Below are 12,942 nucleotides of genomic sequence, written 5' to 3' on the forward strand. Positions count from 1 at the left end.
CGAACTCCATTCAAAACCTCCCGTTTAGGCACAGATGTTTAAGGCTTCTTTTCACGTTTATATTTTGTTCTCATTGAAGCATTTCAACGTGGTAGTTGGGAGATGCCTACCAGGCATAACCGCATAAGAGGATGCGTTTGCGGTGCTATTTGGTGGTTAAAAGAATAGAGTTTAATGAAATAACTAAACTTTAGTGAAGTTATTTTTTTAAGAAAGAAATTCAAAAATAAAAAATCGAAGTTATTTATGTAGCTAAACAACTTTTAAAATTTTAATCAAAATTGAATTTATTTTTCCGTACAAGTATCTAGGGCCGGTGAAATCATAATTCCCAATTTCGACTAGGGTATCTACCGATCCCGCTTGGCCGAGACGGGTGGGATTCGACATGGACTGCACTCCTCCGGGCCTCTCTCTCTCACCTTTTCTTTTTATCTTTTTCTCTTCTTTCTCGCTTCTTTCATCGACAACCTCATTTGAGTTTTTTTTATTATTCCTTTCAGTTTTTAATTCTTCTTATTCCCTCTCTCTTTCTCTCTTCCTAGACTGAGTAGATCTAACAACTTTTATTGTTGTTGTTGCAGTGAAGCAACAACATCAGTTGTTGAGAGCTTGAGAGAGGGGAAATGGAGAGGGAGAAGAAGTAAAGAAAAAATTAAATTTTAGGCTAAATATGTGAGTACTTTTTATTTTTTATTTTCTTCTCATTTTTTTTAAAATTAACCTTAGTTAAAATAATTAAGCCGACTTAAGCTCAACTCGAAAATGAATTAATCCGAGCTTGATCAAAATAATTTTAAGCCAAACTTATGGAGAGTTAGCTCAATCAGATAAATCTCAAAATATATATATATATATATATATATATATATATATGAGAAATATTTTAATATTATATTATAATATTTTAATATTATAAAAATTATTTAAACTCAAAATTAGCTCGAATTAAAATAATTTTAATTTAAACTTAATAACAAATATTGGCTCGAATTTAAAACCAGGCTAGATCAAGCTCGCTCGACTACAGCAGTAGTATTCACAGTGTATCTCGTACGGTAATCGACAGTAAATCCGACCAATGGCAAGTTACTGGTTAGTAACATGGTAACTGTTACAAGTCACAAGGTAAATGTATGTTTAACTAGCAACAAAATAAATCTCTTTAATCTCCGTATCCAGCTATTCACAACCTGCCACGTACTAAATGCGTTTCGCTTTTAAGTTGCCGTAACACTCCTTTCCCTGTCTCGTCTTCCCTTCTCCCTTTCTTCCTCACTTCTTTTCTCATACTCTCCCCTTCTCCTCCCCTCTCTCTCTCTCTCTGCACAGTCTCCTAAAAGGAAGCTTTCTGCCCGTCCCAAGAAACGAATCCTTTTATTCCTCTTCGCAGAGCAATCCATTTCCCTGCACGCTTGCTCTTCTCGAGAACGAAAAGAATCAGTCCTTCTTCTTTTTCTTTCTTCCGCCGTTCTCTTTCTGATCTGAGGTTTGGGAACCGAAAATAGGTTATTTTTAATTTGTTATACAGAGTTGCCGGCTTCTCGCAAGTAGCCTAACTGAAATGGCGAGGTACCGCCGGGTTAAGATCATTTTTGGGGTAGTCCTCCCTTTCCTTCTTCTTCTTCTACTCTTCTACTGCTACTATCTCCAAAGAAGACTACGATTGCGGCGGAGATCGAAGAGGAGAGAAGCATTGGAGAGCGGAGTATTTGGAGGCGACCTTGAGGGCGAGAAGGAAGACGAGGAGCTGATTGCCTTCTCGGGCGGCGAGAATCTAACGGTCGGCGCGATCCTCGAGGCTCCGGGGGAAGTTGTGGGGAAGTCGAGCTACGCCACGCTGTACCGTGCTAGCGTACAGCGGACCGGGTCTGTGATGCTGCTCCGGTTCGTCCGACCGGCCTGCGTGGGCCGGAGCAAGGAGATCCTCCCGGCGATCCGGATCCTGGGCTCGATCCGGCACCCGAACTTGGTCCCGCTTCGGGCTCTCTACGTGGGGCCCAGAGGGGAGAAGCTCTTCGTCCACCCCTTCTACGCCGCCGGGTCCTTGGCCCGGTTCTTGAGAGGTATGCTACTGATATCATTCCGTTATTTGGTCTAAAGATGGAATCTTTGGGTTGGATTATGCCTTTAGATCGTTGTGGGTTTTGGGAGACGTGGGAAGCTTTTTGCCCTTTTGCCATTCGCCCATTATGTTGAGAATACTTGCTAAACCTAAATCACCGCAATTTCTATGGAAAATAGTTCTTTCTTCGTGTTAGCTTATGACTTCATGCCTGATGCCTTTATGGCGTCTATGTTTAATATGGCCTAAATCGTGACTCATGTTGCTATTTAATTGGATGCACTTCAAGTCATTCGTCTCTCCGATGTCGTCTTCATGTCTTCTACGATTTTCCTGATTCTTTGACCGAGCTTGGTTGCTGGTTTTTGGTCCCTATCATCTACAGATGGAGTTGCTGAATCACATAGATGGGAAATTATTTGCAAATTGTCGTTAGGCATCGCCAAAGGCATCGATCACCTGCACACCGCACTGCAGAAGCCGATCGTCCATGGCAACCTCAAGGCAAACAACATCTTGCTTGATGCTGATTTCCAGCCCCGGTTATCAGATTTCGGCATGCATCTTCTCTTAAACCCAACAGCAGGGCAAGAATTGCTTGAAACATCTGCAGCTCAGGGTTACAAAGCCCCTGAGCTGATTAAGATGAAAGATGCGAGTAGAGAGAGTGATATCTACAGCTTGGGTGTGGTTTTACTCGAGATGCTCACTCAGAAGGAGCCTATGAGTGGCGGTAACATGTTGCAGTCTCAGGATCTTCATGTGCCTACCTCCTTCAGGGACTTGATTCTGGAGCAGAAGATATCTAACGCATTCAGCTCAGAGCTCATCAAACAAAGCAAGGATTCTGCCAAGGAAGAAGGGTTGCTTATGTTCTTCCAACTGGCTATGGCTTGTTGCTCTCCTTCCCCTGCCCTGAGACCAGATATCAAGTCCATTCTCCAAAGACTTGAAGAAATTGTTCACTGACTGTTACTCCACAAATGGATTACGTCTTTAAGGAAATTCTTATTGATTCCTACAGGACAAAGCATATTGATGGAGCCTTCTCTCATTGCGGTGAGTTATCCATCTCAATCTTTGATTTAAAGAGAGTGGGACCATAGTAGTTGTTAGCTTGGATGTTGTTAATTTCGGGGAGTACCATCAAGAGGAAGAAATTAAGGCATCCATCGGTTCCTTTCTGATGCAATTAGCTGATCATCTAACATTATAGGTTTTACAGATGGCATTGGGTAAGAAAAAGAGAAAAAAGAACAAAAACCTCCCAACCAACTGTGAGGTTGTGTGATGTCAAAGCAACAGATGTCTTTGGTAATAATTGACCTCAATCTCTTCTCCTAGTCTCCTCTGGGATGATGGCATTAAAGTGGACCATGTGACTGGAGATCACTGATGGGCTTTCCATACTGGTTGGCTAGGCTGGAAGACAGTATGTTCATTACAAGCAACTGACATGATTGGTTTGCTTGGGTCATTTGCGTCAATCCTATGAATGGTACAAATGGGCACACTGGATTAGTCTTTCTACTTCTTGCAGGCTATCTGTATATGTCTTGTTCCTTTACAACCAATGATATAAAGGCCAAGTTGTTAGTTATTCTGAAAGAAGAGAAAGAGAAGAGAAGAAGTTGAAGGGCTTCGACAAAATAGAGGTGGTCCATGGCTGTGATGGCTCCAAGCATTGTTACTTCGGGTTAAGACCTTCCAAACTGATGTGATATTGGAATGCATATATGCCTACTAACTTTTTTTGTACACACCCCTCGAGGAATGACCTCTGCTTTCAAAGATTCCCTGGCGTAGTTCACAGTTACAAAATTGTCTTTTAACACCAAAATTGTCTTCATTGAATGCATACAATAAATGCACTGTGGTCATTTACTGTTGGTTGGGTTGTTTAATAGCCTATGGTGGGAAACCTGCACCTCACAAGCTATTGATAAATGTCCTCTTACCAGCATGTGTTTGGCCTTTAAATTATACATCAATATGCAGGGCCATACAATAAGTATTTGGAGGAATTTATAAAAACACCATAGTATATGAATATTTTATCATTTACTCTCTATGTTTTGCTTTTTATTATTTCAAAAACTGCTAGTGGCCATTAATAAATGGCCTATATAGTTAGATGTTAAATGATACTAAAAGTAAAAGATATGTTATTTATAAATGCAACTTGCTTGTAGTTGTGGTTGCCCTCTTCATAAAACTATTATCAGATAAGGTACTGATTACTAATATCACATGTGTATCATAATGCCATTAGATTCGGGCTCTCTAATTATTTTTTTTCTTTAATTCATTGTTACATATAGCAAATTTGTTCTTAACTTCTAGTTGGCAAGTACTTGGTAAGTGACCGCACGGATCCGCGTAGGTTAGGTTAGTGGATCATGCATCAACCCCACTTGTTCAACATGGTCTGCAGAGGTTGTTAACTGTCGTCTGTCGACCTCCTCTTGTTTCATGACATGCCAATTTGGATGTATCAATAGTACATCTAATCATGTGACTATGTTCATAAGGAGTAGCTCGTAGATTCTGAGAGAAAATATATCTTCTACTCCGTTGTAGTTGAGCTAAATTGTTAGCTTTGACTTTCACACACGACGATGAAATTGATTCTTTTTGTTAAAACCAATTAAGTGTTTTTGGTATTCTTTTTTCGTCCTCTCTTTACCAAGTTTTCAACCGAGTTGGGTCAAAGCCTTAGCCTAAGATGATGTGGGCTTTGAGCCTTCTTGGGCTTGTCTATTCACAAAAGTTATCAGTCAAAATAAACTAAATATAAACTCTGGAGTAACACAGGATACAGCTGAGGGGAACTTTCACTCTTTAGAATCTACAGAAGAAAGCTCTACAAGCTCATATGAGTTAGAAATGATACAAGACAAAGGCAGAGAGTGCAGCTGAGAATTGTAAGCCCAAAAGTCCCAACAACTACCTCTGCAAACTTCAAGAGCTCAAAGAGCTGATCACTTCTGTTGTTCTTTGTACTGCAGACAAACTGGGATTTGTAGTGCCACCCATTACTCTCTCTTCTCCACCTTTGCGACATCTCCTGCATCCTCACAATTTCCACTCTCTCCTTCAACACACCCATGTTAGCATCAACAATACTCGTAGAAGATTTCCCTGCCATAAACTCATCTGCTACCATGTAAAAATTAATCGGTCCTTTATATTCTGAAAACAATAAAGTTTAACTAGTGATTTGTATAACTAACCTTCACCAGAAGTTCCTTGAGCTCTTGCTCTTGCTTGCAAGATGCGAAAGACCCTCAACCTGGGACTAAATTTTCCAAGCCCATGGAAAGTAAGTGGAGAGGTAACCATGGTTATCTACAGGACCAATGCTCAGAAAACGGCCTTGATATCATATAGATAGGAAGATCTTGCGTTTATATACCAAGGTCTCAGATATGGACAAGCTGAATGGAATAAACTAGTACATCATGGACTGGGCATGTGCTCGATTCTTGGGCATTAAGTATAAAGAAATGCATTAGAGACGATATCAAATTCGTTCTTTGCTTCTTGGGTTTCAGCAGTCATGAAGAAAAGACTATGTCCACTTTGATCAACCCGTAGAGAAATTGCCAACAAACCAGGAGTTTGCACACTTGTTGTTTATCCTATCCACAGATCAAACACTTGAGCCCTGCTGACCAATGCCCAAAAAGACAATTAAATGGCTCGATTTGAATGTCCAATTCAAGGTCACCGGGTTTCGGATTTTGTTTGCTTTTCTTTTTGAATTTTTTTAGCATGACATCGTTCGTCAATCTATTAATTTAGTGCATGAGATTTCGGAATTTATTGGGAGCTCTCAATATATGAATAATAATTAGATTTATTATATCTTGACCCTTGCAACTCTCTATCATTTTTATCCCTCAAAAATAATAATAAAAAAAAGGCAGATACACTCCATAGATTATTTAAGCTGATTTTCTCTAATTCTTTTAAATCCACTTTCCAACAAATAGATCGGAAGAGAATTTAATGACATCTTTATTGATAATACTTCACAAAAAGTTTGTTAAAAAGTCATCATCATTACTTATAGAGTGCCTATATTTTTTTAATATTTCCATGTATTAATTACACAAGACTTGTAAACTGTAGCTCAAGTTTATATTAATCCTCCTAGTTATCTATTATATATATATATATATATAAATATATTTTATTACATGATCAAACTAGAAACTAACTTACATTTAAAATACATAGAAAAAAAATAACATATTTTCTTTCAACACTATGAAGGTGAGAAGAATCAAAGCTTCACACCAAATAAATAAGAAAATTTAAGCATCAGAGAATCTAGATATAGTTAGGGTTAATATTGTTTTGCAAGCTTTAGATAATGGATTCCACGATGCAACACTTCACTTGCACTCAGAATGGGTTAGTGGTTCCACTTTTTTTCCCATGCTAAAGTATATATTCTCTGCACAAAGGGACGGAATAAAAGATAATTTTGATTAAGTATTTCTTCTATAAAGGAAATAGCAGGAGGCAAACATTATTTCTAACACTTTATCCTCCCCAACCCCAAGAATAATAACTCCTATTCCCCCGAAAAGTTTATGCCTTTCTCCGTCTGAAGCAAATAAGACAGGTGGAGGAGTTATTCTAAACAGATTGAATTATTTGCATTTATCCTTATTTTTTAACCGGTCAAAGAATAGGGAAATCGGTTAATTCGGGATACTAATCCAGCAGTTATCCGGTTTTTACTACTTCACCAACCTACCAACCTTCGCTCTCAAGTCAACATCTCTCTCTCTCTCTCTCTCTCTCTCTCTCTCTCTCTCTCTCTCCAAGATTGCAAGTAAACTACTGAAGACAGACAGTAGACAGACAACTTTTTCTTTCTCTAAAACGTTCTACTACGGTCTACGCAACAGCAGCCAATATCCATTTGCAACGCTTCCCCGTCTCTCTCCCCCCCATCAAAAACGGAAAGCGACTACCCACCTCACTCCCCCCCTCCCACCCTTCTTCTATCTCACTCTCTTCCTTCCCCACTCCCCCGCTCCTCTCAACTCTCTCTTTATTCACTTCCACTCTCCCCACTATCTCTGGATTCAAATGGATAAAACTGGATCGAGCTCGAAACCCCTCAACAAAGGTGACGAGGGCCAAAGAGGGAAGCAGAGGCCCGGGCCGTGGCCGCCTCGGATTGAGCCGTTCGTGCCTAACACGGAGCATAGCCCTAATGAGCTCAGATCCTGGGCGAAGCGCACCGGATTCAACCCCATTTCCGGCGAGACGGCGAGCGTGATCAGCGAGAGGGACCAGGATGAACGGGATGACAGCGCGTCCGCCTTCGCCGCCGCCGCCGCCGCAGCCGCCGCGGCGCCGAATCTAGCGTTGGATCTGGAGAAGGGTCTTCTCCTCCGCCGTCATCGCGGAGATGGGTTCGAGAAAGCAGAAATCGAGCCGGTGGTGGGTCGTGGGAATGGGGTTTTGAGGGGAGAGAAGGAGACCAAAGGATTTTCAGTTGAGAAGACTCTTCCTCGGATCGAGAGAGATAATACGGATGGATTGGATGGTGGGAAGATTAATGCGAATGGAGGTCGTGTAGTTGCTCCGCTCGCAAAGGATGAGAGCAAGGAGAAGGAGGCAGTGAAAGTGGAACTCGAATTGTTTTCGGATTCGCAGGAGCCGGAGGATCCATCTGTGCATAGACCGCCTGGGCTTCGATGTGGCGTTACGGAGAACCCAGGATTTGGTAAGTGAATTGTGCCCTTAGTTCAAATTCTGAAGTTGGATATACACAATTTTATCTTTCTATTGTTCATAGTTTTTGGTCATTTCATCAAGCAATTGACTTGGTTTTGAATTGCATTACGTCAAGAAACTGTTCCATTGACTTGCAATTTAGACAATATGATGGTCATCTTGTGAGATCTTTGCAGATCTTGATATAAGCAGTGCATTTTCCCCAGAGAATGGTGAACTTGACTAGGGTTTAGTCTTCCAAGTAGACAGGACAATTTATCTTATTTCTTGCTGACCATCATGATCTGTCTCTACAATTGCAGCGCCCCTCCTTTTTTATGGTATACAACATCATTTGTCACTGGCTGGTTCACTTGTTTTCATCCCTTTGATCATGGTACCTGCCATGGGTGGAACTGATGTAAGAGCATCTAGTCTTGGTGAGCCCAAATTAAGTGACATGTTACACTCTTCAATGATTATGTGTATTTTTATGATGTCAGGAGGAGACTGCTAGTGTCATTTCCACCATGCTTTTAGTTTCTGGTGTTACAACAATACTTCATTCCTTTTTTGGCACTAGGCTTCCATTGGTTCAGGGAAGCTCCTTTGTCTACTTGGCACCTGCAATGGTAATCATCAACTCTGAGGATTTCAGAAATCTAAGTGAAAATGTAAGTTATATATTTCTGACTATGAAGTCGAAACCAAGTAAAAATATTGGTTGATGCATTTCCATTTCATATGAATACTTAATATTGCACAAAATGTCAATCTTTAAGCATTTGTCTATATTCTACTGTTCATCTAGCATACTGAACTCCCTTCAAATTTTTGTTCTTCATGAAATCACATTTGGTTAAATACAGAAATTCAAGCACATCATGAGAGAACTACAAGGAGCTGTGATTATTGGTTCAGTTTTTCAGACAGTCCTTGGATACAGCGGCCTTATGTCACTTCTTCTAAGGTACCTAGTATAAATTTCTCTTGGCGTGTGACATTACCAATTTATATTTTTATGTGTTTTCTAGAACTATTATTACTTTCCTCATGTTTCTTTAGGCGTCTATTTAATTTGTTTGTCCTTTTGACATTTATAGTTGCATAAGAATCTATTGAATAGTTAAATAATAAGTTGTCATACTTGCTTGATGTCATTTTCATCTTGCAATGAAAATTTTGAACAAGATGAAGATAGATCGAATTAAGAATTTCTGTCCTTTGGAAAAATGAAATCATGAGAGTTTCAACTAGCTTTGATTGTTTTGGATCTCTTTTTGGGAGTTTTTGGTCTATATTTTCAATATATAAATATTTCAAGAATCTAAAACTTCAAAAGATATATCAGAAAAATCAGACAAGTTGCAGAGAGATTAAAAATAGGATAAAGTTACATATTTAATATTACTAAGTTAGGATGGTGCATGCATGGCATTTATGAATATGCCCTATTCAACTTTTAATATGTAGTGCCTTTTCTGAATGATCTTACAGGCTAATAAATCCAGTGGTGGTAGCTCCAACGGTTGCTGCAGTGGGTTTGGCATTTTTCAGTTATGGTTTCCCTCAAGCTGGTAGTTGTGTAGAGATCAGCATTCCCCTGATTATATTGGTTCTTCTTTTTACTCTGGTAAAAGATTTGCAAAAAGCAGTTGAATAATGTGTTACACATAATGTTTTCTTCTCAGTAGCTCATTTCTTATTCATATTATTGTTGCTGTTGTTGTTTTGTTATTGAATATCATATCTTCTGAGTAATACGTATTTGATGCTCGCTACATTCTTCTCTTATTGCAGTACCTTCGGAGAGTTTCCCTCTTTGGAAATCGTATATTTCTAATTTATGCGGTATCTCTCTTGGTCCTTCTACTTAGTTCCCCCCTCCATCTAGACTTCTTAACATTGATATGTCCATTCCAAACTTGTTTACTGTCTGAGGATTTAAACTGCTGTGTCTCTATTTCTTACATCACGCTTTTCTTAATTCGCAGTCCTACCTGCTATCATCCACAAAAGAGTGGCTGATAATTTGACAACAATATATCTTTACTCAAGTGATTCTCATGATTGCTGGCATTCTTTACTTGCAGGTTCCCCTTAGTGTTGCAATAATATGGGCATATGCATTCTTTTTGACAGCTGGTGGGGCTTATAACTTCAAGGGTTGCAGCTCAAATGTACCTAGTTCAAATATCTTATTTGATAGTTGCAGAAAACATGCAGCTACAATGAAGAATTGTCGAACTGATGTTTCCAATGCATGGAGGACTGCTGCTTGGCTAAGGATTCCTTATCCATTCCAGTGGGGACCCCCTACATTCCATTTTAAGACATCTATGATTATGGTCATTGTTACGCTGGTTGCATCTGTAGACTCTGTGAGTATCAAGTAACTTTTGAAGTAGCACTTGCATATGATTAGGACTATTCACATGAATTCATTATGTGTTTCCATTACCTTGACATTTAGTGCCAGCTTTACAGCTACAACTAAGAGCAGGCATTACTCATAAGAACTTGTCAGTATTTTTCTTTTGGTAGTTACTTAGATCCCGCCTTCAATTGCAACTACTTGCCTACTTGAATTAGGCGGTCTTTAGCATGGGCCCTCGTGACCTTTTTTTAGTTGAGAAAAGGCTCATGCCTTATTTCATTGAAACAAATAAAAACCAACACCAGACAAGTTTCAATTGTCTGGGTAAACCACCCAAGACAACAAAAGCAGCAGATCCCTCAACCATCCAGACAGACCCATCCAACTACTCTATCAACTTACAGAGGGTAAAAATAAAACCAAACCAACCAACAATTTTAAATAGTATTACACAAAACACAATCACATATTAAGTTATTAACCAGAACACCACTATAATGTTTTTTGCAACAAGTAATCAAAATGTAGTATTTTCCTCCAAAAGCAAACCACATCCTTCAATCTTCTGTGAGGTCCAGTACTTGAGCCATCCTTTTAGCCCTCTTTATCGCCTCCTCTCCCTGAAGTCCTTCCTAGCTTAAAAAGAATAGGCCCTCATGACTACTTGCAATGTACAATCATTCGCCTCTTCCATGACATACTTGTGTTACTTTTACTTTGAACAAAGAGTTGCACGTTTTCACTTCCATTTACAATGATATGCTTTTTAATTTATGAGGTGGATTTAAAGTGTAACCAGCTATCTGTTTAATCTCAGTTACTATTTGTAACTCACACAGATTGGGTCTTATCATGCTACATCCTTGCTAGTCAACTTAAGACCTCCGACTCCTGGAATAGTCAGCAGGGGAATAGGCTTTGAAGGGTTTTCCAGTATACTAGCTGGACTCTGGGGTACGGGAACTGGATCAACAACATTGACAGAGAATGTACATACCATTGGTGTGACTAAGATGGCAAGCAGAAAGGCCTTGCAACTTGGAGCAGCCTTGTTGATCATCTTCTCATTCTTTGGTAATATATCGTATCTTCCATGGCATCTTGATATTTGTTATTATTTTTATTTTTGAGTTCTCACCTCACCCTAGTGCTATGCTTTGACATTATGAGTTATGCAAATGTTACGTTGTTTAGGACATGATAAGTTGGTAGCATTACATCTTGTTAAAATCTCATTACATTTACATTCAAATTTTGATTCTTAATTTCCTTGTGGTAGGAAAAATTGGTGCTCTCCTTGCTTCAATCCCATTGGCCTTGGCTGCTTCAGTCCTCTGCTTCACTTGGGCTCTGATTGTGGCACTTGGACTATCAACTCTGCGGTATACCCAAACTGCAAGTTCCAGGAACATGATAATTGTTGGATTTACCTTATTTATCTCCCTATCTATCCCCGCATATTTCCAACAATATGCACCCAACTCCACCCTTATTTTGCCTAGTTACCTTTTGCCCTATGCAGCAGCATCAAATGGACCTGTCAATACTAGCAGCAACGCGGTATGCTTCGAATGCAAATATATATTTAATTATAGCCGACATGCTTCCAAAGGATATTAGTTGACTTTACATAAACTTGTGTTAGCTTATCTAGCATGTTCTTGCCATTAGTATGTGCTCCCCAGTTATTGTTGCAGATTATAGTGTGAATTAATATTAGCCTTAAAATAGAATTGCGAAACAACTATTTTACTTCTGTACAAGTAGAACATCTTAGGGGCAAAGTGAGAATGCCTATACTACAACTGTGGTTGCCTTTTGGCAATTATCATGCCATGCCATGCTATCCGTTATGCATCAGACCTGCACAATGTAGACTCAAGCTTCCTTCTACCAATTTTACAAATGTTGGAAGGCATAAATGACATCTAGGATGTTAGGAAGTAGTAATTCTCCATGTAGTTTAATTGGATGACAGCACAAATTTCAGATACATTGTCATCTCTGAGTGGATAGAAAGTTGAGCCAACCCCAAATTGTTGGGACTAAAGGCTTGCTTGGTTGCTTGTTGTGGTGGATGAACAGCTTTTCTTAATGGCTTAATCCAAATATTTGTTGTGAACTTGATTACAAGTATGATCTGAAGCACTTTTTAGGAAAACTACCGAATTTTTTTCGGAGTATTTGTACAAAGTTTTGAACTAATTCCTTCCTGCTGACAGGTTAACTTTGCATTGAATGCTCTTCTATCGATCAGCATGGTGGTGGCTCTTCTTGTGGCATTTGTACTTGATAACACAGTTCCTGGTAGCAAGCAAGAAAGAGGCGTGTATATATGGTCTAATTCTCATAGGCCAGAAGTTGATCCAGCTTCTCTCGAGCCGTACATGTTGCCTGAAAAGTTCAGATGCTGGTTCGGGTGGGCTAAGTGTGTTGGTTCTTAACTTGTGTTATTCTCAGCAATCAATCAATCAATTAATCAATCGTTTGCTGCAACCTAGTTTCTAAGGCTTGTATCATTGTCTTTATGCCTTTGGTTTATTTAACTGAAGATAGAGGGGCCATTTATTTTTTTTCATCTGTTCCTTCACCTGTAATATGGAAAGTTGAGAGGGGTAACAAGATTTTTGCTTATTATACCTTACTTCTTCAGAGCTCTTTCTGTATCACTTGATGTAAACATTTGTCAATATATAATTGAGATTGGACATCGTCAATAAAAAGTTTAGATGATCACTACTTTTCCCATTATGCTTTCAGG

General features: G+C 39.3%; 2 protein-coding genes and 1 long non-coding RNA gene across 4 annotated transcripts; 2 read left to right on the top strand and 1 right to left on the bottom strand.

The window, feature by feature from the left end:
• The first annotated feature begins 1,193 nt into the window (after positions 1–1,193).
• Positions 1,194–4,115, top strand: LOC140763694 (putative kinase-like protein TMKL1). 2 transcript variants are annotated; one of them, XR_012104873.1, is made up of 3 exons: positions 1,194–2,066; positions 2,451–3,124; positions 3,282–4,115. XR_012104873.1 is itself a non-coding variant. In XM_073101995.1 (2 exons), exons 1-2 carry the CDS (start codon positions 1,565–1,567, stop codon positions 3,032–3,034), a joined length of 1,086 nt encoding a protein of 361 aa, XP_072958096.1. In that variant the 5' UTR covers positions 1,194–1,564; the 3' UTR covers positions 3,035–4,115. The 2 variants fall into 2 exon arrangements, 1 of the variants encoding a protein (XP_072958096.1); XM_073101995.1 differs by having other exon boundaries at positions 2,451–4,115.
• Positions 4,116–4,835: 720 nt separating this feature from the next.
• LOC140763381 (uncharacterized) lies at positions 4,836–5,507 on the bottom strand. Its single transcript, XR_012104821.1, has 2 exons — positions 5,299–5,507; positions 4,836–5,221 (listed from the first exon to the last, which is right to left on the bottom strand). It is a non-coding gene; the product is annotated as an uncharacterized lncRNA (long non-coding RNA).
• Positions 5,508–7,073: 1,566 nt separating this feature from the next.
• Positions 7,074–12,929, top strand: LOC140762938 (nucleobase-ascorbate transporter 11). The gene is made up of 10 exons (XM_073100924.1): positions 7,074–7,814; positions 8,128–8,225; positions 8,308–8,478; positions 8,674–8,774; positions 9,302–9,437; positions 9,605–9,655; positions 9,898–10,185; positions 11,021–11,255; positions 11,461–11,741; positions 12,404–12,929. Exons 1-10 carry the CDS (start codon positions 7,172–7,174, stop codon positions 12,623–12,625), a joined length of 2,226 nt encoding a protein of 741 aa, XP_072957025.1. The 5' UTR covers positions 7,074–7,171; the 3' UTR covers positions 12,626–12,929.
• The last annotated feature ends 13 nt before the right edge of the window (positions 12,930–12,942 follow it).

Source organism: Typha angustifolia, chromosome 7, assembly GCF_048772165.1.
Source record: "Typha angustifolia cultivar Huaian chromosome 7, ASM4877216v1, whole genome shotgun sequence".
In the NCBI taxonomy this organism is placed as follows: Eukaryota; Viridiplantae; Streptophyta; class Magnoliopsida; order Poales; family Typhaceae; genus Typha; species Typha angustifolia.